Source organism: Equus quagga, chromosome 3 (genome assembly GCF_021613505.1).
Source record: "Equus quagga isolate Etosha38 chromosome 3, UCLA_HA_Equagga_1.0, whole genome shotgun sequence".
Classification (NCBI taxonomy): Eukaryota; Metazoa; Chordata; class Mammalia; order Perissodactyla; family Equidae; genus Equus; species Equus quagga.
The window spans coordinates 69268380-69290083 of NC_060269.1; the positions used below are offsets into that span (position 1 = coordinate 69268380).

The 21704-nt window shown below is 52.8% G+C and overlaps 1 protein-coding gene across 1 annotated transcript; it reads left to right on the forward strand.

Annotated features, from left to right (window-relative positions):
• The first annotated feature begins 5958 nt into the window (after window positions 1–5958).
• PHYHIP (phytanoyl-CoA 2-hydroxylase interacting protein) lies at window positions 5959–18335 on the forward strand. Its single transcript, XM_046657193.1, has 5 exons — window positions 5959–7727; window positions 11193–11386; window positions 12583–12757; window positions 14419–14536; window positions 16227–18335. Exons 2-5 carry the CDS (start codon window positions 11222–11224, stop codon window positions 16759–16761), a joined length of 993 nt encoding a protein of 330 aa, XP_046513149.1. The 5' UTR covers window positions 5959–7727; window positions 11193–11221; the 3' UTR covers window positions 16762–18335.
• The last annotated feature ends 3369 nt before the right edge of the window (window positions 18336–21704 follow it).

The window sequence follows — 21704 nt, forward strand, 5'->3', positions numbered from 1 at the left end:
TGCATTTAACGTTTTTCTTCTTTTGGGTTATATTCTTAGGACAGACTTCGAGATTTGTGACAACTGGCCAAAAGAAGTACATTTTTTAAGTAAATTTTTTATTTTGAGATAATTATGGATACACACGCAGTTGTAAGAAATAATGCAGAGATCATAAGTACCCTTTACTCAGTTTCTCCCAATAGTAACATTGCAACACTCTGGTGCAATATCACAACCAGAATGTTGACATTGATACAGTCAAAAAACAAGACATTTCCATCACTACAAGGATCCCTCTTGATGGCCTTTTATAGCCACACCTCCCTCCCTCCCACTCACCCTTGGCAACCACTAATCTGTTCTGCGTTTCGATACTTTCCTATTTCAAAAGTGGAAATCAGGGGCCGGCCTCGTGGCGAGTGGTTAAGCTGCCGCTTGGCGGCCCAGGGTTTCTCCGGTTTGGATCCTGGCCATGGGCTTGGCTCCGCTCTTCACGCCATGCTGAGGTGGCATCCCGCATACCACAAATGGAAGGACCCACAACTGCAGATATACAACTGTGTGCTGAGGGGCTTTGGGGAGAAAAAGGAAAAATAAGATCTTTAAAAAAAAAGTGGAAATCGCTCGAAAATGGAATCATACAGTACATGACTTCTTGGGACTGCTTTTTCGCTCAGCATAATTTCCTGGAGATGATCCAAGTTGTTGTGTGTATCACTAGTTTGTTCCTTTTATTGCTAAATATCCATGGTTTGTTTAATCATTCACCCTTTGAATGACAACTAGGTTGTTTCCAGTTTGGGGCTGTTACGAATGAGGCTGCTGTGAACATACATGTACAGGTTTTTGTGTAAACATAAGTTTTCATTTCTCTGGGATAAATGCTCACAAGTGCAATTGTTGGTTCGAATGGTAGTTGTCTGCTTAGTTTTATAAGAAACTGCCAAACTGTTTTGCACGGTGGCTGTACCATTCTGAACATACGTTTTTCTGGTTCTTCATCCATATTGGTAAGTTGCTTTCAGAAAGGGATGTGCAAACATGCATCACCACAAGTAGATACGAATGGACGTAGTAGATAAGAAGTGTATGTGTGTATAATATTTTGCCACGTGCTTTTGAGTATTGGCTCTTAAAATTTTAACGTTTTTGCCAACTTAGTAATATATTAATAATTCATTATGTTGGTTTCTACCCAGACTTTTTTCTTTTTTTTTTTTTTGGAGGAAGATTAGCCCTCAGCTAACTACTGCCAGTCCTCCTCTTTTTGCTGAGGAAGCCTGGCTCTGAGCTAACATCCGTGCCCATCTTCCTCTAATTTATACGTGGGACGCCTACCACAGCATGGCTGCCAAGCAGTGCCATGTCCACACCCGGGATCCGAACCAGCGAACCCCGGGCTGCCGGGAAGCGGAACATGCGAACTTAACCGCTGCGCCACCGGGCCGGCCCTCTACCCAGACTTTTTTCGACTCCTTTTCTCCATGCTGGTTTTATGGTAACCAAGCCTAACCAAAGAAAAATCCTTCCTGTCCCTTACAGGGCTACACAGAGCAGCCCTTAGCTTCTGACCGGGGCACTAAATGAAATTGCTTTGATTTCATTCTGTGCGCATTGAGGTCTACCGGCCTTGAGCAGCTCCTAGGTTTTTGTTTTGTCTTGTTTTTTACAAGATAGTTATCCGTTATAGAAAATCTGGAAGATTTTAAAAAGCATCCAGAAGAAAAGGAAAATCATCCATTATATATCCCATCAACTGTTCTATATACTTGAAGTTGTTTTTCTATGTATGTGGATTTTTGAAAATTGACATGTTTTACGTATGGTTATATGATACTTTTTTCTCTTAACAATATACTTATAAACATTTTTCTGAGTTATTAGGTATGCTTCTAAATTATGATTGTTAGTGGCTAAATAGTACTCCACATTGTTATCTTGCACTATAATTTATTTACCCAATTTCCTTCCTGCAATGCTTACTGGGTTTCCACAGCATTTTTTACCCCAAAAGGATGAGAAGAGAAAAGGCTTAAATCAAGCCTTCCACCTTTAATATTTTGGGGCTTACTTCCTAACAACAATTAAATTATAATTTCCCTTTAAGGGTATTCTCCAACCTTGCCTCTAACTAGGCTAAGATACTTTCGGCACCTTTCTTTCTTTATTTGCTCTAATACCTCCCTCTTCATTTTCTCCTGAAGAGTGTTCATTCTTTTATCTAGCCTCAAAAGAAACTTGTAAATCATTGCTAGCTGAACCCCATGTAATCACATCTGTGGTGCTAGCAGATCTTAATTTGTTATTAATTACATTTTACTGCATTTTATTTTTACATATTTCATAGTAAAGACAATAGTCTCATTATTTTCTGATAATTTAGTGAAACTAATAATCAAACTCTTAAGAACAAATATAGTTTTTTGGGTCTAAATGTAGGTTGCGGAAGGTATAAATAGATTCTGCCAAAAGCCCGTTCCTGTGAATTCTTGATGGGCGTTGGCAATACTAAATGAATAAGGAACTGTTTTGAATATGTATCAGTAGAATAAATGGAATGTGTTGTATGAGAATGCTATCCAAGTTCAAGCTAGTACATGTTCTCTACCAGTAATTTATCCTAATTTGTTTGCATCATTTTGCAGATCATTTATTTGCTTGTTCTTCCTCATCTCCTTGGCCTCTAAACAGTGGAGAGATCTAAGATTCAGTCCTCGGAACTCTTCCCTTTTTCCTTTATACCTACTCTCTTGGCAATGGTCCAGTTTCTTGGTTTCAAACCATGTGCTGTGTGCTGATGACTCCTCAGTGCTTGTCTCAGTCTGGATCTCTCTGAACTCCACATGTGTATATCTCTGCTTATCCCACACTTCTGCTTGGATGTCTTCTAGGCATCTCAAACCTCGGTCCACATGCAGACCTTCGATCTTCCTCCTCAAACTCCTCCTCCAAAGTGTCCCCTCTCAGTGAGTGACAGCTCCATCCCTCTAGTTGTTCAAGTCAGAAGTTATTCTTGACTCCTCTCGTTTTCTCATGCGGTACCGTCTAACGTGTCAGCTCTTCCAGATATATCCAGAACCTTACCACTCCTCACCGCCTTCACTCACATCCCAGGTGGTCCAGGCCACCATCATTCTTTGCTGTGAATATTATAATAGCCTAACTCGCCTCCCTGCTTCCCCCTGGGCCCCTCAGTCTAGTCTCAACGTAGCATAATTAACATATTTCACACCACATCATGCCCCTGCTTTAACCTGCCAGTGGCTTCCCCTTTCAGAGCAAAAGCCAGAGGCTTCAGAGAGGCCTATGCAGCCCTGCATAATCTCTCCCTCCACTCACCCACACTCAGTCCTCAGCCTACCGTGTTGCCCTCACTCACTCTACTCCAGCTGCACTGGTCCCCTTGCTGTTTCTGGAACAATCTGGCATGCTGCCGCTTCAGGGCCTCTGCACCAGCTACCTGGAATGCTCTTCCCCCACATGATTTTCATGGCTCCCTCCTCCCTTCAGTCAGCGTTTTTATCCTTTGCGTTGTATTTGCATATGTCTTCTCCATAGGTTCTTCTGCAGGCAGCTCTCTTAATAATAGAGTGAAGTGTGTCAAACGCTGAGTGAGTGGAGGGAAGCCTTCCTAGCACGGCAGCAGTTTGTGGATTCACCAGGTCTGAGTCTTCTCCCCGGGGTTTTGCCATGCAGTGCGCCATGGTATTCCACTCTTCCTACATAATGCTCTTCCACTGCAGGTATGACTTAGTGACCACTCCAGCACGAGGCTTCCATCACGTTAGTCCACTTCTCATTTCACTTGTGATTCTTTCTTCATTGTTCTCAGTCCTCTTCCCTTGGAGTTTCTTTTGCCCCTCCAACATTTCCTTAGTGTATCTCCCATAGTTTTTCAGAGTCCTTAAATATAATTCAGCATTTTCCCATGTCTTTTAATTTTAACAATTTTAATTGTTAAATATTTAAGTAAAAAAAATAAAGCCAAAAAACTTACTATATTCTTTAGTTGAGTGAATACTCAAAAATGTGTCCAATTTTTAGAATCACTGTAATGCTCTTTAGTAAGTTCAAAATAGGTGACGGGTGAAGGTTATAGGAGGTCTAAACATAATTTCAAAAAGATAAATAAACGCCGAGAAATCCATGCAGTTCTGATGAACAGTCGTTGCCCCTCCTGTCATTGTCAGCACATGTGAGTGAATGCTTTCGTGGGCCCTCTGGATGTGTATGCATTCATTGACCCATGAGATCGCCACATGGGTCAACCACAGGGAAACACGTCAACATTTCGAGTCTATAAAGTACATAAGCGACATTAAGACTGGAGATGGTTTTCACTTACAGCCTGATTCTCTGTTACCTCAAACTGTATTCGCTCTGTGTCCTTCTACTGTGAAGAATGCAGCCTTTGTACTCAGAGCTGAATTTGAATCTAGTTTTCCTTCTTATGAACTACGTCTCAGTTCCATCCATCCACCTTCTTAAGATGGGGTTGATGGAGCCATCTCTCAAAATTGTTGTGAAAATTGCAAGCCTTGCACTGTGTCTTGGAGCTTAATAACTGCTTTCGTTAATATTACAATCACAGCTTGGACATAATGTTTAATATGGAAACTTCCAAGCATGCATGAAAGTGGAGAAAATGGCTTACTGAATCTCCAAGCACCAGCTCCAACAATTATCCACTGTCAACGTTGTTTCCTTGATCCCCCCACCCACTCACCCCCAGATGATTTTGAAGGAAATCACAGATATCATGTCATTCATCCATAAATATTATCATGTCTACCTCTGAAGGATATTCTTTTAAAAGAATAACCATAAAATATCATTATCAGAACTAATAATGCCTAAGTGTTGTCAAACATTCAGTTAGTATTCACATTTTCCAATTGTCACATGGAATTCTTTTTTTAACAGTTTGTTTAAATCAGTATCCAGATAAGGTCCATACCCTTTGATATTTTATTGGAAATATAATTAAGGTGTGGGAAGAGATTTTGCTGTAAGAATGTTTATTGCAGTATTGTTTAGAATGGAGGAAAAGTAAAATAATCATAGACGAGTAGGGGATTGGCTCCCAAAAAAAAGGCTGTATGACCTGACAATAGAACGGATACGGCAATTTAACGCAATACTGTAGAAAGACTGTGTAAGGAGCAGAAAAGGTGCTGGTAATTGAAAAAAGTAGGTTATAAACAGTATTTATACTTTCTTTCTATTTTTGTTAAAGTGTGCAAGCATCCCATCTGCCTATTTCTGAATGGTGGGGATACAAGCGATTTTAATTCTCTCTTAAATTTTCAAATTAACTCTTCTCATCTTTCTACAATGAGCATGTATTGCTTGTGTAATAGAAGTCATTAAAAATAAAAATGGAGCAGAAGTGCATCTTGGCGGCGGTTTGGTTTCACATGGAGTTAGTTCTGTTTGGCACGTTGTGCTTTCTTCTCACCATGTGTTTTCTCATGTGATCTGTCTGAGGGGAGAAGAGGCAGAGGCCAGGGAGGATTTCTGCCTTCTCTGACGCTAGCACGTGGCTCCACGAAAGCGCATTCAGGGGATGTTGTTCACTGCTTGGGACGTGATCTCATGTGGTCTCCATGGGCCAGCCTGAGAAGGTAGAGGCAGAGTGTTCTGGGACTAGTTTTCTTTTTACAGAGAGGGGAGCTGCGTGGCAGACAACCTGACTTTTCCTCACGCCACCCCTCAGCGTGGTGGTGGGGACAGGCTTTGGTCCAGATGTCTGGCACTGGTCATAACTATGAGATTACGTTTTGCTTCTCTTCAGAATTTCAACATCTCAGTGTAGGTGTGTGAAGGGTGGGATCTGCTTATGTTTGGCCAAAGGAGTGCTTAATCCTGCCTCAGTGTAACACGCTGCGCCTCATTCTCTCGTTCAGGATCTGACCAAACTTGCTTGGGTTCTCCACACCCAGTGAGGGGAGGATTGGCTTCTGCTTGTCTTTGCTTTCTGTGAACTGTTCTCTTTCTGTCCACTGTCGCCTCCTCTAACCTTTGCTCCAATGTCTGCAGCCCCTGAGTCCCTCTTAGTGACTGTCCCTTGTCCTCATCTCATGCCTTCTGTGGCTCTCTGAGGGGCTCGCCAGGGCCTGTGTGGTCTGTCCTCTGTCCCCGGGCTAAGTCTGCCCTACCCCCACCACACTTCTGCTCCCACGGTCTCCTCTTGGCTGAGTTCCACCTGTGCTCTGGAGCTGGTCCTGACCCCTCCTTCTCTGAATTCTTATCCGAACCTTGCTATTTAGCTGTACACTCTTTGTTCTCTAACTGCATCTCTAAATGTCCACCTTTTCTCCCCTAGAAGAGGGTGCGCTCCTTGCAGGCAGACACTGTCAATAATGATGGCAGTAATAGCTCTGATGGGTGAGTGGGCACTTGTGTACCAGGCCCAGAGCTTAGTGATTTACATAATTTCTCATTCAATGATGACAATAAACCTGCGTTATTATCCCATTTGACAGATGAACCTGAAGCTCTGAGAGGTCGAGTAACTTGGCCAAGGTCATCTAGCTAGAAAGTAATAGAGCAAGAATTTTAACCATATCTGTCTGACTGCAAAGCCCATGCTTTTCCACACTGCTCACACTCTTTGCTACTGTTGCTGCTTGATTCAGATTTCCTTGAGTGTTCTTCACCATGGAGTCCACGGGGTCCTCATGTCTTTGTGGTAGGAAGCCTCCTATGGATAAGAGAGCAGATAACACTCACCCTGGGTGAAGTGTTCAGGGCTTGGCTCCTCTGAACCCAGATGTTTGTCCGGGATGTGAACACTCCAAGCTCTGTATGTCCTTCCCAGCCCCACTTTCTTGCCTCTGTACACCCTTCATGGCCCTACAGCCTCTCTCTCTTGCCCCTTTCTCTGGAGACACCTAAGCAGCCAGGGGTTCTTCCTAGATGAGCAGGCTTCCCTGGGGCTGCAGGTCTGATATCTCTTGATAGAGTTGGTAAGAAAACAGGGCCAAGGATCAGCACAAGGCCCCAAGGAGAGAATCCAGACTGAAGACAGACCCTCCCCTCCCCCACCAGCTCCCATACCCCACCTGGGCCCTTCCCCTCACAGCCCCTCTCTCCTTCCCCCAGTCAGAATCCTTGCTTCGGGCTCCCCAGCCCCTGGGCTAAGCCCCACCCCTCTCCCGACATCCTAAAGTTTGGGGGCTGCACTCAAGTGAGGGATTTCCAAGTACGGGTGTGTTGGAGGGACTTCTTCTGAGGGCTGCTTGTCCTGGAAGAACGAGGGAAAGGTGGCAGCCACTGCTGCTGTCTCTGAGGACATTGTGGAGTCCCTGGGAGACCCTCTGCCCTTTCTCCCTCCCACCAGCCCAGGCAAGCAGGGACCAAGCTTGCTTCTTGTCACCTGACGCTGGGCAGCCGCTGATCCCATTGGTGGAGCCAGATTCGGTCTGGCTCTCTTGTCGTTTCTTGCCTTCTCTGCCTCTCTCTCCTCCTCGCCGCTTTGATTTCGCTCTTGCCTCTCTCCTTGCGCTGAGAACGTCGCCTCTCCGGGGGGCAGCAGCAGCTCACTGCAAAGCCAGGCAGGAGCTGCCTGCGGGGCATGGAAGAAGCCTCCTGGGCAGCTGTGAGAAGAGTGAGAGGAGGGAGCGAGCGCCGCTGCCCGTGACCAGGCGTCCAGTGCTGCCCTCCGCCTGGGGAGCCCATCCACACAGAAGTCTCGCTCTTCTCTCCCTCCCAGGTCTTTCTTCTGCAGAGCCCGGTGGAGCCAGGTGGGTGCCCTTCCTCCCTGGAGCATCCTGCTGGCAATCCCAAGAGGGACTCGGGTGGCCAGGGGCTAGGAGCTGGGGGGCACCAGGGTCCTGCCGCTGCCTGCTGTGCTCACCTGGATTGCCAGGGCTGACAACCTGTCCGCTTTCCCCCAGGCCCTTGGCCAACGGGTTAACAGCTGGGTCTGGTCCCCAGGGCACCAGTCACCCCGTGACCATTCTGCTGCAGTCAGTGATGCCAACAGGACAGCGGGGTGGGGGCAGCTTTCCCTCTGGCATGCAGGTGGCTTTTCCGAATGGGCACGAACAAGGGGTGTCTGTGTGTACGACGTGTGTGCATGTTCGCAAGGAGACTGGAGCTTTGCTTGCGTAGATAGTTCTGTCTGCATGCACTTGTGCTCATGTGTGGGTTTGGACTGCTGTGTGGCATGTCTAGAAACATATGTTTCTTGCTCACGTGAGGTACATGTGTGGAGGGATCACTTGTCTGAGCAGCCTGTGCGTGGATGTAAGCGAGGGCAGTGTGAGGCAGCATGTTTACGGGGTGGACATTTCACTTGTCATGGGTGTGGGAGTACATGTTGAGGGTTTCTGTGTGGGGAGGCGCAACTCCAGAGCAGAAGGGGGCAGGTAGGTGGAGAGTGTGGGCAGAAGCCACTGTCTGCGGGCGGACCTGGAGAGGGGCGCAGACCTGTTGGCATGTGCAGGATTTGGGCTGGCAGAGTGTGGCTAGAGGCAAACACGTTTCCAAAGTCTGTGTCTTTGAGCCTGGAGAAGACTTGAGGGAGAATACTGGAACATGGGCAGGGTTACGTGTATGCAGATGGGCATGTGTGCACAAGCAGGTATGTGGGTTGCATGCCTTCTATGGAGGTGGCACGCATGCATGTTGGTGCCTGTGGCTTTCTTTTTCCCCCAAATATGGCTTGTGAGAAGGTGTGCGTGCGTATGTGTGTGCGTGAGCCTGTGGACGTGAACATGTGTTGATCTGTGTGGAGGTGACAGCTTGTGGGGGGAACATTGTGGGATGTTCTTAGAGAGTGGCAGGTGGTGGAAGGTACCTGAGTGCGTAGGTGAGTGTGGGAGCGAGAATGTCTGAGGAGGTGTGTGCAGCCCATGGGTGGCAGGGTGTGAGTGGGCATACTTGGTGCGTGTGTGCATGTGGGGGGTGTGCCTGCCTGTGTGGGGGTGTGTAAATTCTTGTCTCGAGTGGATTCACAAAAGAGTGTGGGTGTTTTTCAGGTGTTGCCTCAACCTGTCCCTCACACCCTGCCCTTCCCCGATCACCTGGCTTGGAGAGGCGGGGTTCACACCCATCCTTGCCCACCCGGGTTTTACTGTTCTCCCAGGCTCACTCACTGCTGCTCCCCCAAACTAGCATGGGGGAGGACTTGCAGTCCCCCTGAACTGTAGGGAGGGAAGAGTGAGCCAGGTCCTGGGGACCCCACCACCAACGACGGCTGCCCTTGTCCCTGGGAAGCCTTTGAGAAGAGTATTAAGGCAGGAAGAGGTGCCCACTCGTGGGGTAGGCGTAGACTGCACCCCATGTGGGTGGAAGGTGGCTGCTCAGGCTCTCTCTGGGGGGGGAATGTGTCTATGTTGGTGTGAGTGGGTGCATTTGTGTGTGTACATGTGGAGAACACACATGTGTCTCCCTAGGGAGCTCTTCACTGGGAGCCCGCGGGATGGCGACTCCCCACTGCTCCACACTGGTCCCCATGAATTACAAACTGATTTATTATCATATAGTTGTTTCTAGACACCTGATCCCATCCTGTTTTATTTTGGGGTGGACCTGGTAGCACCCTCATGCTTATCTACCATAGGACTCCCTGTAGACGAAGCCACTGGCATTTGGCTGAAGTTCACAACAGGGAGTCACATGCTTTAGGGTGGAAAGCTAAGATGAAACAAGGACTCAGGTGACACCCTGGGACAGATGAAGGCCGTCACTCACATCCGTCACCCTGTGCCTGCCACCCAGGCAGCCCACGGGTTAATTTAGAGGTGCCAGGCTCCAGAGCAGGTTTAATTGACAGGAAAGTGTGGGTTGGATCATCTGGAAGCTATAAATAGAAGTACTTGCTTTTGAAGGCACAAGGTACCCTCACCCTTAGCACCTGGGCAAGGAGAGGAGAGGAAGAGGGAAGGAGGAGAAAAGGAGATGACACTCCAGAAATCTGAGGAGGGCAGGGATGGCTTCAGGAAGAACCGGGAGAGCGTGAGCTCTGGGGACTAAGCCAACGCCCCAGAGAAAGTCCAGCCTGCGTTCGTGTTCCTGCCCCAGAGACACTTGCTCTCTTGTCCCCCTCACTGCCCCAGCCTGGTCCCCAGAGCTCCCATGAGCCAGGCCCAAAGTCAAGGCCAGTCAGTTCTCTCTAGCTAAAGCATAGGGGAGAGTGATGGCTGTGTGGTCCTTCCATACCCGGAAGAGCAGCCGGGGGTAGGAGCGAAGGAGCGAGGGAAAATGCAATTGCTTGAAAGGGAAATAGTGGTGACACCACGTGCACCTACACACACACACATATGCTACACATGTGACACTCGTCACACACTCACACACACACGAAGGAACACAACCTTAGCTTAATCACAAAGAGCTGGGGCTCTGGAGCCAGACAGACCTGAGTTCTAGTATGTGACTTTTGGCAACTTAGTAGCCCCAACCTCAGCTACCTCATCTGTAAAATGGGGATAACTGTGATACCTCCCTATTGTGAGGCTTGCGAGAGATGATGTTTATGCAAGTATTAGCACACAGGTGACCCGCAATAGATGTCAAAGGTAAAACTAATTATTTAAGAGTCAATCAACAGAAGATCTGCTGAAAGCGAGAGTGATAGTCGAAAAGTTACGGGTGGAGGAAGAGCTGTGGTGACGCTACCCGTCTCACCAGCAGTGGGTCCATGCGCATCTCCATGACACTTGTACTCCCAGCCTTGCCTCATGGTGACTCCCGCTGAGTCACCCCAGAGAAGAGGGAGACCTGAGCCCCAGAGCCCTAGCACCTTTGGCCTGTTGGCTGCCAGCGCCCCCTGCCTGCCTCAACGCTCACACCCATCTCCTCCTGTCTGTCTTACGCCTCCTCTAGTCATCCTCCACCTAACTCCTCCCCCTCCCCTTGCCCTTCTCATGCCTCCTGGCTGAGGTCTGCCCCCCCCCCCCCCCCCCCCAGCTCCATCTGCTGCAAATCTGTCCCAGCCCGGCGTTTGCTGCATTCCCACTGCCTCTGCCACCTGTCAGGCACCGTCTGCTCTGCAGACCCCTCCAAGGAGAGCCAAGAGCCCCCCCGGGGGCCACCCCACCCCACCTTTGGTCCCTCCCCTCCAGTCTTCCCCATGCAATCTTTCCATCAGATTGGATGAGGCAGGATCCTCAAGGTTCCACCTTGTGAGGGATGTTGGGACTAAGACATTCCAGAAAACTCCGTGATGGGGAGGGTGGTGCTGATTCCTCCTCTCGCCTCAGTCCCCACAGGAGCCAAACCAGAGGGGAGCATGGAGCTGCTGTCCACACCCCACAGCATCGAGGTCAACAACATCACCTGTGACTCCTTCCGCATCTCCTGGACCATGGAGAACAGTGACCTGGAGAGGGTCACCCATTACTTCATTGACCTCAACAAGAAGGAGAACAAGAACTCCAACAAGTTCAAGCACCGAGTGAGTGGAGGGTGCCCAGAGCCTCTTCCCAACACCTGTCCCTGAAGGAGGCTGGGTAACGGACCGCCTGTGGGTGGGAGCTGGGAGTCCAGAGGGATGAGTCAAATCCAGGCTCTTCCTACTGTGTCATCTTGGAAAAGTTGTTCAACCTCTCTGAGTCCGAGTTCCTTCACTGGTAAAAAGGGCATCATAATAACGCCGGCCCCATAGACTTGTGAGAGGCTTCCGTTTGGGTGGTATTTGGCTCGGGGCCAGCACTCAGCAAACACCATTACTGGCCATCATGACTGGGGCTTCAGACCTGGTGGGAAACCCGGGGCAGGGCCACAGACTTCACACCTGGGGATGGTGCTCAGGCTCCCGCAAAGCCCCCCCCCCCCCCCCCAATCAGAAAGCAGCCTTGTTGACTGAATGAGCAACGTGGCCGAGGGCAGGGGTGGGACCCTTTGTTCCACGCTCAGTGGTCCCCCCTCAGGCCCTATGATCCTCTCTGCCCTTGGCCCCTTGGCTTATTGTTTTCTGGGTTTAGAAAAGGAGCATGAGAGAGTCCTCCAGTGGCTGGGGTATCCTTTTTCCTGGGTTAAAGCTGGTGTGGGGGCGGCTGGCAGAGAGGAAGGGGGAAGAGCGAGGTGGGCGGGAGCCCATTCCCACGACGACTGCATCCTGTGGGTTACTCACCCTCTCTCTCTTTGGAACTGGCTCTCCCAATCTGGGTGTCTTTTGGCAGGCCAGTTGCCACGGTGACGTGAATGTTCAACACCACCCCCTTAACCCTCCCCTCTAAAGAAAGCATATTTTCCCTTCCTCTCTGGCTTCTAAGCATTTGCCGTTGCCGTGGAGACGGCACTGCAGTGTGCAGAGCTCTCGAAGTCTCCCTCGAAAATGAAGGTCTCCCGCCCTCAACTTTGTGGGCCTCCACCCCATTGGCCTTTTTCGTCAGTTCCCAAGAGGACAAATGGGGATGGAAGGGTTAAGGAGGGGCAGAGGCTGGGGAGTGTCTGTAAGGCCTTCTCAATGGTCACTGCTTGCTTCTGCAGGAACATGGTGGCCAGGCACCAGGCCGTTGCATCCTTGAGACTCTGGCCCTCCTCAAGAGGAGTGGGGCCATCTGGGGAGTGGGAAGTCTGGGAGAATGCCAAGATTGGGCATCACCCCCAGTTTGGCTCTTGGCTCTCTGACTGGACTGCATTTTTCAGGATGTCCCCACCAAGCTTGTGGCCAAGGCCGTGCCACTGCCCATGACAGTGAGAGGCCACTGGTTCCTGAGCCCCCGCACGGAGTACAGCGTGGCGGTGCAGACTGCCGTGAAGCAGAGCGACGGGGAGTACCTGGTGTCGGGCTGGAGCGAGACAGTGGAGTTCTGCACTGGGGGTGAGGCCCTGCTGTCCTGCTGCTTTGGCACGTCTGGTTCAGTTAGGGGCAGCAGACATGCACGGACACTGGCTGGACACAGGCCCCGTGCTTAGGCCTTCAGGAAGACACACATGGATGCGACTAGTCTTGGTACCTCACGTGAGGGGTGTCACACAGTATTTGTCCTTCTATAATTGGCTTATTTCACTTAGCAGGTCCTCAAGATTCATCCATCTTGTAGTATGTGTCAGAATTTCCTTCCTTTTTTTTTTTTTTTTTTTTGAGGAAGATTAGCCCTGAGCTAACTGCTGCCAATCCTCCTCTTTTTGCTGAGGAAGACTGGCCCTGAGCTAACATCCATGCCCATCTTCCTCTACTTTGTACGCGGGATGCCTCCCACAGCATGGCGTGCCAAGTAGTGCCATGTCCACACCTGGGATCCGAACCGTTGAACCCCGGGCTGCCAAAGTGGAACGTGCGCACTTAACCGCTGCGCCACCGGGCCGGCCCCTCCTTCCTTTTGAAGGCTGAATAATATCCCCTTGTGTGGCTAGACGACGTTTTGTTTACCGACCGTCAGCCGATGGGCACTTGTGGGGCAATCACATTTTGCTTGTCTTGAGCCTCCGCTTAGCCTGGGAAAATGACCCCTATTCAATGGTCCCACAAACTCTCCTGGCAGAACTTAGCGTGCAAATTCCAGCATGAACAGACGTTAGGCTTATGTGTACTTGGTCACTGATGACCCAGGATCCGCCCCATAATATTCCATTTTTTTGGTGTCCACGGGGAGAACTGCTCCAGATCTCCGTCTGTCACAAGGACAGGGCAGGAAACATTCTTAGCCCTGGGCCTCCAAGCTGCTGGCTCCATCCTCTGCCAAGGTCTGTGCCCCAAGTCTCCTTGAGCTCCTGTTTTCTTTTGAGGGGCACTTTTTCTTGGCTTGGCTGCAAAACCCCACTCTCTGGAGGTATTCTGCTCCTTGAGGGGCAAGCTCTTGGTTTACCCCAGAACACCATGTGTGGCGGGAGTTTAGTTCAAACTGGGGAGCTGGGGATGGGTGCAGTCCTGGCTGCACCCTTCTTGCCTAACACAGCGCCCCGACCAGGCCTGCATCACCAAAGAGGAAAGAGCCCGTTTGTCTAACGTGTACATCGCCCCATTTGCTGGTCTGCCTGAACATTCACCTCTGTGAGGCCAAGGCTCGGTTCTTCACAGGCTCTTCATGAGCCTCCACCTGTAATTACACTGGCTTCCATATGGGTGGTGTGGTGGCCTCCTACCTGCCAGATTGGAGCGGCTCTGCCAAGGACCTCAAATTCTCCCGTCTCAGTCCTTCTTTTGCCTGCTGGTCATCTTTTCACATGAGGATGGCCTGGGATTATAACCCCCGGGGCCCCCAGTCATATAACTGGGTATCCTGCTCTTTTCTGACGCACAGAGCCCCGAGCCTCTGGCAGTGAGGGCGCAGAGGGGACAAGGACAGACAGCATCCAGATGTCCATGTTCCCAGCCAGGCCCTTTCCTATGTGGTGCAAGGCACTGTGACTGTTTGGTGTCCCTGGCCACTGAGGACAGAGGTGGGCTGGCGCTCATGATGTGCGGTGGGTGAGTGGGGGGCGGGGGAGAGGCTGTGATGCCCTGCCTGGCCTTTGGCTCACTCACCTGGCCTCCTGCAGATTATGCCAAGGAGCACCTGGCCCAGCTGCAGGAGAAGGCTGAGCAGATCGCAGGCCGCATGCTCCGCTTCTCTGTCTTCTACCGCAACCATCACAAGGAGTACTTCCAGCACGCCAGGTACAGCGGGCCGGCCAGCTCGCTCCTTCTTCCCCCACGCCTGCCCACGCCCACCCTGGCTGGCTGGCTCTCCCCCCTGCCCTGTCGGTTGCCAGACCCTCCTCCAGCGTCCCCATTCCCTCATATCACAGACTGGCTCTGAGGGGACGACTGGCTGCTTGGGACTCGACGCCAAGGATGGAGAGGACTCTCAGGACGGGGCTGCCTGGGGGAACCGTGCTAGCAGGCCGTTAGATCCTGGGTGAACAAGGTCCTGAGTTCAAGCTCCTTTGGGACAGTTCCTTTCCCTGGGTTCTAATGCCACAGGCCAGCTGTGTCTCTAATTCAGGGCCCGGGTCCCAAGGGTAGGTGGTGAGGGGAGCACAGAGGGGAAGGATTTTGAGCATGAAGGGTCCTGGTTTTCAAACTATGTGCTGGGGAGCCTGGAGGCTCCAGGGAGGTGTCTCTGGGCACCCCTCAGGGTGGCGTCAAGGAAATCAGAGGATGAGGCTTGGTAGGCCCCACATGTATCATTTATCTGGAGCAGCTTCAATTTTTTTGCCTGTGGCTCGACATCTATGTATAATTTCCTGCGGGGAGAAAAGAGAGAGGTTCTGTAGTCCAATGTTTGATCCAATTGATGATCCGATCCAACACCCTCAGTCTGCAGAGGGGGAGCCTGAGGCCCAGAGGGCCAGCGAGGCACTAGTCACTCAGGAGAGCCAGGCCCAGGCAAGAGTGAGGCTGGACCAGAGGCTGCCCATCCTCCCCATGCCTGCTGAGATGGCTCCATGTCCACGTCCTTCTGAGGCTGGGCCAGGGCACGCTGCATTCGGCAGACCACTGTCTTTGTCATTGCGTTCAGCTGGGCAGCGCATCTGTCCCTCCCCCAGGGCAGTGGGGACAAGTTGGGTCCTTGGTGTCTTTGTACTAAAGAAGGGAGGCAGCGAGGTGAGCGGTGAGGCCCTGGCCCAGTTTGGGCTCCTCTATCAGCGAGTAAGAGAGAGAGGGAGAGCACCCATACGTGCCAGGATATAAAGATGAATAAAGGCAGAGCCCCCCCTCTTGAAAATCTCAGAGTCTATCAGGGGGACAGTACAGCCAGATTCAATGTAATAAGTATGTGTGATTGTTGAGTAAAATTCAGTGTCCCGCACATAGCAGGCAGTCAAAATTTTGTTGAATGCAAACGCCTGATGTTCCTGGAAGGTTGTAGGGAGGAGGGGATACCTGTGCTCGGCCTTGAAGGCTGATTAGGAGTTTGCCAGGCCAGGTAGGAAAAGGTGGGAAGGGCAGTCCAGGGAGAGGGAAGAGCGCTGCCAAGGCACAGATGCAGGAAAGAGCCCAGGTGAGGTTTACACCTGGCCAGAGGATGTTATCTGTGGAGTGGGGGTGGTAGAAGGTGGGGCGAGAAAGATCAGAGCTTTATGGCCTTGCTTTTCACGCAAGCCCCATCAAAGGGTTTTAAGCTGGGGTGTGGCAGATTCAGACCTCTCCTCTGTGAAGAAGTGGGCTGGATCAGCCCATCTCTAGGGCCCTCCCTGCTCTAGCATTCTGGAATGTTCTATTTGTGACTGGCGGAGGCGCCAGCTGGTGGGAGAGCTGGGAGCTGGGCTGGCTCCCTTCTCAACCACACACAGCAGCCAAGCCTCAGCCCAGCTAATCAGTGACATTTTCTCTTCCCTTTGGCATTTTCCCCTGGGGTGGGTAGAACCCACTGTGGGAACATGCTGCAGCCCTACCTGAAGGACAACAGTGGCAGCCACGGCTCCCCAACTAGCGGCATGCTCCACGGCGTCTTCTTCAGCTGCAACACGGAGTTCAACACCGGCCAGCCCCCCCAGGACTCCCCCTACGGCCGCTGGCGCTTCCAGATCCCCGCCCAGCGCCTTTTCAACCCCAGCACCAACCTCTACTTTGCGGACTTCTACTGTATGTACACGGCCTACCACTATGCCATCCTGGTGCTGGCCCCCAAGGGCTCCCTGGGGGACCGCTTCTGCCGTGACCGCCTGCCCCTCCTGGACATTGCCTGCAACAAGTTCCTGACCTGCAGCGTGGAGGATGGGGAGCTGGTCTTCCGCCACGCCCAGGACCTCATCCTGGAGGTCATCTACACGGAGCCCGTCGACCTGTCCCTGGGCACCCTGGGCGAGATCAGCGGGCACCAGCTCATGAGCCTGTCCACTGCCGATGCCAAGAAGGACCCCAGCTGCAAGACCTGCAACATCAGTGTGGGCCGCTAGGGACGCTTGGGGAGCCGGGGGTCTAGGGAGAGATGACAGGCAGGGAGGCGATGGGTGGCATAGGTTCAGGGAGCTGGCTTTCTCTCCTCTGCCCCCCTGCTCCCTCCATACCATCAGTCTCCCCCTTTCCCACCCCTTGGCATTAGAGGCAATAGAGAGTAGTCCTCTTGGTAGGCATGGCCCGCCCATGCCTGGTGGACTTGGAAAGGCTTCTTAGCCTCAGTAGGTGGGGGGGGGGGGGGTGGATTTCTGGAGACTCCCCTTCCCCCGGTTTCCCTGTCCTGCAGTTTCTCGCTTCATCCCGGGCCTCCATCTCATGGAGACCTGCAGCCTCCGGGCCCTCCCAGGGAAGCCTCTCCGGGCCAAAGCCCATGTGTAGCTTGCCTGCCTCCAGAGGCGATGCAGAGAGCTGTGGGGTGCTCTTCCTTAGCCCCACCCGCCCCACTCAGGGCCCACACAGAATGCCCCTCCCCACTCAGCTGGGCCCCCTGGGCTTCCCCCCTCCAGGCCGCCCTTTCCCTCTATAAATAGTCTCCTGCACCGCTGTGACCCCGGCTGCTCCTCGCCCCACAGCACCCTCTTCCTGCATGGGGAGAGCCGTCCTCTCCTCTCCACCCACCCTCTAGAAGGGTCCTCTTTTTCCTCTTGGCTTTGGGGCCCCAGGCTGTTGGGATTGTTCCTCTTCTGTCTGGAGATGATATAAACCCCAGAGTACTTTTTCCCTTACTCAGAGCGCTGGGGTTTGGAATGGCAGCCACTGAGGTCGAGGAGGGGGAAAGAGACCCCTGAGACCCAGAAGGACCCCTTCCTCAGCTGGGAGTGGGCTGCCTCTGGCCTGAGGGGACCCGTGTGGAGCTAGAACTGAGGGCTTTCCCGCAGAGCCCTGGCCCCCTGCCCGGCTGTGCGCTTTGCTCACTCTCTGCCACGGAACTGTGATGGCACTGTGCCTGTGTGTGCTCTGGACTGTGGCATCCCGCCGCCCCCTCCTGTCCACACCCACTGGCTCCCACCCGCTGCGAGCCTCTCGGCGGAGAACCCCTTCCCTGCGGAGTCCTTTGTGGTCTTCCCTGGGCCTCCCAGGTTTTCACCTGTTTCCTACTTTTGTACGGGTCAGGAGGGTGGTGAGGGTAGACCTCCTGAGACAAGCAGACCAGGTGGGTGACGGGGAGAGGTGCTGATGGAGGCAGCCAGCTGTTCGGGGGATGATGAAGGGGATGTGAGGTGGAGGAGAGAAGCCCACAGTGATGGCCAGATTTCTTGGCGGAGGACGGAAGGGACTGGCAGGCCCAAAGGGCCACGTCTCTATGAGGGGCCGGTGGGACAGCTGGTTGCATCGCCTGTAGCCCCCTGGAGTGGGGTGGTCAGCTGTCTCCAGGGCACGGATCAGGTCTGGAGGCCCTGGGAGATGTGTGGAGAGGAGAGGACATGAGCCCCCGGGCCCTTTTCCCTCTGCAGATGGCACTGCTGTGGGGGTGGCTCGCTGCCCTCCCCTGACCCTGTGTCTGCCCTGGGCTGGGGGCACACCCACCTGTGCTGTGCTTGCGTGTGCATCAATAAACCACCACGGCCTGAGAGCCCCCGTCTCCTTGGCTCTGAGAGGGGTGTGGTGGGCACGCTGTACAATCAGAGGAGCTCAGATGGGGATGCCCCCCAGGACAGGCCACCTGGAATCGTCACGAGGGGTGTTCCAAATCTCGCTGTGGGAGGCAGGGCTCAGAAAGCAGAGCCACATCTCCAGCTGGGAAGGCACTTTGAGGTCATTTGGTCCTACTTTGCAGATGGGGAAACTGAGGCCTCTCAGGGGAGAACCTGTAGCAATGGGAGGCCTAACCAAGGTCCCCAGGCCCCCCGTTTGGAGCCCTTCTCACTGCAGCAGCCTACCATTGCATCAGATCCAGATGCCACTGAATGTCCCTTCCCCAGAGCACCAGGGTCCCCTCCCCAGCAGGGCTCCTTGTTTGCAGATCTGAGTCACCTCTGCATTGATTGTTATGGACTTATTAAAATGATCCTCTGCTGGAGTGGAAAAGCTCCAGAAAAATTAGTCACCTTGCTGACACTGCCTGGCTCAGGGCCAAATGAACATTTGTCATCCAGAGTTTGGGACATGGCCTCCTTGGGCTAGGGAGGAAAGCGCCATTGAAGGGTAAGCACCACTCCCTGGGGGCCTACTATGTGCCAGACATCAGGCCAGGTGCTTTCACACACCTCAGCTCCTTTAGTCTTCACGATGGTCCTGCGCTGTACTATTCCCATTTAACAGATGAAAAAAATGAGGCACAAAGAAGTTAAAAGTCTTGCCCATGTCTTACTGCCAGTACCCAAGATTTGACTGAAAAGCTAACATCTTCCCATTTCACTGCCTGGTCTCCCCTAGTGTGTGCCAGGGGCTGCCTGGGACAGTAAGACATGGGTAGGGCCTGTCTCAGACTCAGTGGCCCTCCCCATCGCCACATCTCTTCTGCTGACCAAAGCGGTGTCTAGTTCACGTGTGACACCGGGGGGCGGGGGGAGGGTTGGAATCGCAGGTGCCAGGGAGGCTTGTTTTAAAGAAGTAGTGGGCAATACTTGGAGTCCAGAATCCCAAGGATGGGGAGTGACCCCCACGGTGCATCCCTCCACCTCTGGGCGAGACCCCCACATCCTGAGCTGAGGGGCTTTCAGAGTCCTCCAGAGGTGCAGGCTTCAGTCTTCCTTTTGCAAACTCTTCTGGGTTTCTTAGGAGGAGAGATTGGCTCTCAGTTTCCTCTTAGGGGGGATGAAGGTGGCAAACTGAGGCAGGGGTTGGGGTGTGGCGCAGGCAGTTTTCCTCCAGAGAGCCTGTTTTTCCTTCCACTCTCCAGACAGCTGCCCCTTGGCACACAGCCAGCCCTGGGCTGCTCGAGGCACTGGTCAGACCGAGCTGGGTCAGGACATCCGCTGGAGTCCGCCCTAGGGTCCCCTCTGGTCTGTGTCCCTCTAATCTGACCTGGTGGAAGGAGAGAAGGCTGTCTCCGTGTGAGGGTGCGCACAGGCACACATTGCCGCCTGGGCTGGGTTTAGAAGACAGCCTCGGCAGCCAAAGAGAACTGCAGGTGAGGGACGACCTTAGAGTGCAGCTGCCATGTCCAGCAGAGGGGCCCTGAGTTAGCCCTGCTCCAGCGCAGGCAGCAAGGGAAATGAGGCAGTAGCCGCCAAGGGCGCCCCCTGGTTACAGGTGGGTGTTCTACTGTGCAAGCACATAGACACACCCAACACGTATGTGTGGTCACAAACACTCACACTCCCCCCTGCACACACTCTGTCTCTCCTCTGCCCAGATGTACACCTCCCTTCCCTGCCTGTCCCTTTCCTCCTGGGTCGGCATCTTTTCTTTTAATCCTGGGTGGATGACAGGTGCCCCCAGGTAGTAGGAGGGGTGGCGCCAGCTCTGAGGACCCTCAGTATCAGCTGGCTTTGAGATGTGTCTCTTTTCCTCTCCATGTTAGGAAAAGAGGTGGCTGGGGTCTCAAGGAAAGGGATGAGGAAGGACCATTCCCCCAAATAGCGGGAGAGGCCTTCAGGAAGCTGAGCCAAGGTGATTGGCCATAAAAAAGCTTGGCCACAGCACTGGAGGAGATTGGAACCAGATGTTCCTGGTGTGGGGGAGGGGTGGGCATTGGGCTGCGAGTGGGCAGAGCAGGAGAAGCTGGCTGGTCAGCAGGAGACTGGGTTGGGGGCCTCGTGGCTCTCTGGGGAAAACATCTGGCTGTCCTGTCCCCAGCTCCCCAAGTCAGGCACTACTATTTTTACAAACTGGAGCAGCAAATCTTTTCATGGATTCTAGAATCAGCCGTGTGTAGGGACAGTCAAGCACGGGTGTGACTTGGGAGGTGCCCAGAAAGGCTACCAGCTAGCCAGCAACATGTCCCCTGCTGCCCCAAAGCCCCGCCCGGCTGTGGGTTAAGCATTGCCCTCTCTGGCAGTAGTTCTGCACTGAGCTCCTAGCGCCCGACTGGAAACTAGTGTGCCCAGAACTTTCCTTTTAGCACAGGAAGGAGTAGTCCGGGAATTGGGAAATTGTCTGGCAGAGGAAAGAAAGAGAAGGCCCACGTAAGGAGAGCCTCCTATTTGCCACACAGCCACAGGCTTTCTTCCAAGGGCGTCTCATGCCTTCCTAGCAGCCCTGTGAGGTGTTAGCATCCCATGTGTCTAGATGAAGAAACCGAGGCTCAGATGGTTAAATGACTCACTCAGGGGCACATAGCCACCAAACGGTAGAGCTCATCTTCAAAACCGGCTCTGTTTGCATTCAAGTTTGTGACCTTTTCATGACTGAGAAGCATGTGGGGTTAGGGGGAGGGGGAGGGAAAAGGAGAAAAAAGGAGTAAGGGGGCAATCTGATTTTCCCTCTTTCACAATTGAGCCAACCGTTGACCCTGGAAGCCCCCACCTCTGGGGAGGGCCCCAGCAGCTTCCAGAACCTGGCCCCCACCCGCTGGCAGCTTGGAGACTACACACTGCGTTTTCTCAACTGAGGAAAGGTGACAGGCTTGGGGACAGAGGCCCAGGAGGGGACAGCTGGGGGACACATGACAGGGCAAAGCATGGCAGAGCCAGTCTCCTGACTCCAGGAGTCTAGTGCTGTTGACCTGTCCTCTCAGGACTGGAGAGGTGCTCGCAGGAGGAGGCCAAGGCTCTGGGGTACGTGTTTGTCTCAGCTTGGTTACCGGGGTTGGGAGCACAGTCTAGGGCAGGTCCATCCTACCTTCCACTGCCGGCCATGCACTCAGGACCCAGGGGGGTTGTCTCAGGGGCTTGGAGACAGTTGGAGGAACAAGGGCAGCTCCCTCCGACGTGGAGTCACCTGAGCTGATGGGCAGCTGCACTGGAGTTGATCTAGTCTCGAACCCTGAAGCAGCTAGCAGGTGAGCATGGGCTGGGCCCTGAGTACATATTAATTGATTAAGTTCTGGAATATGTCT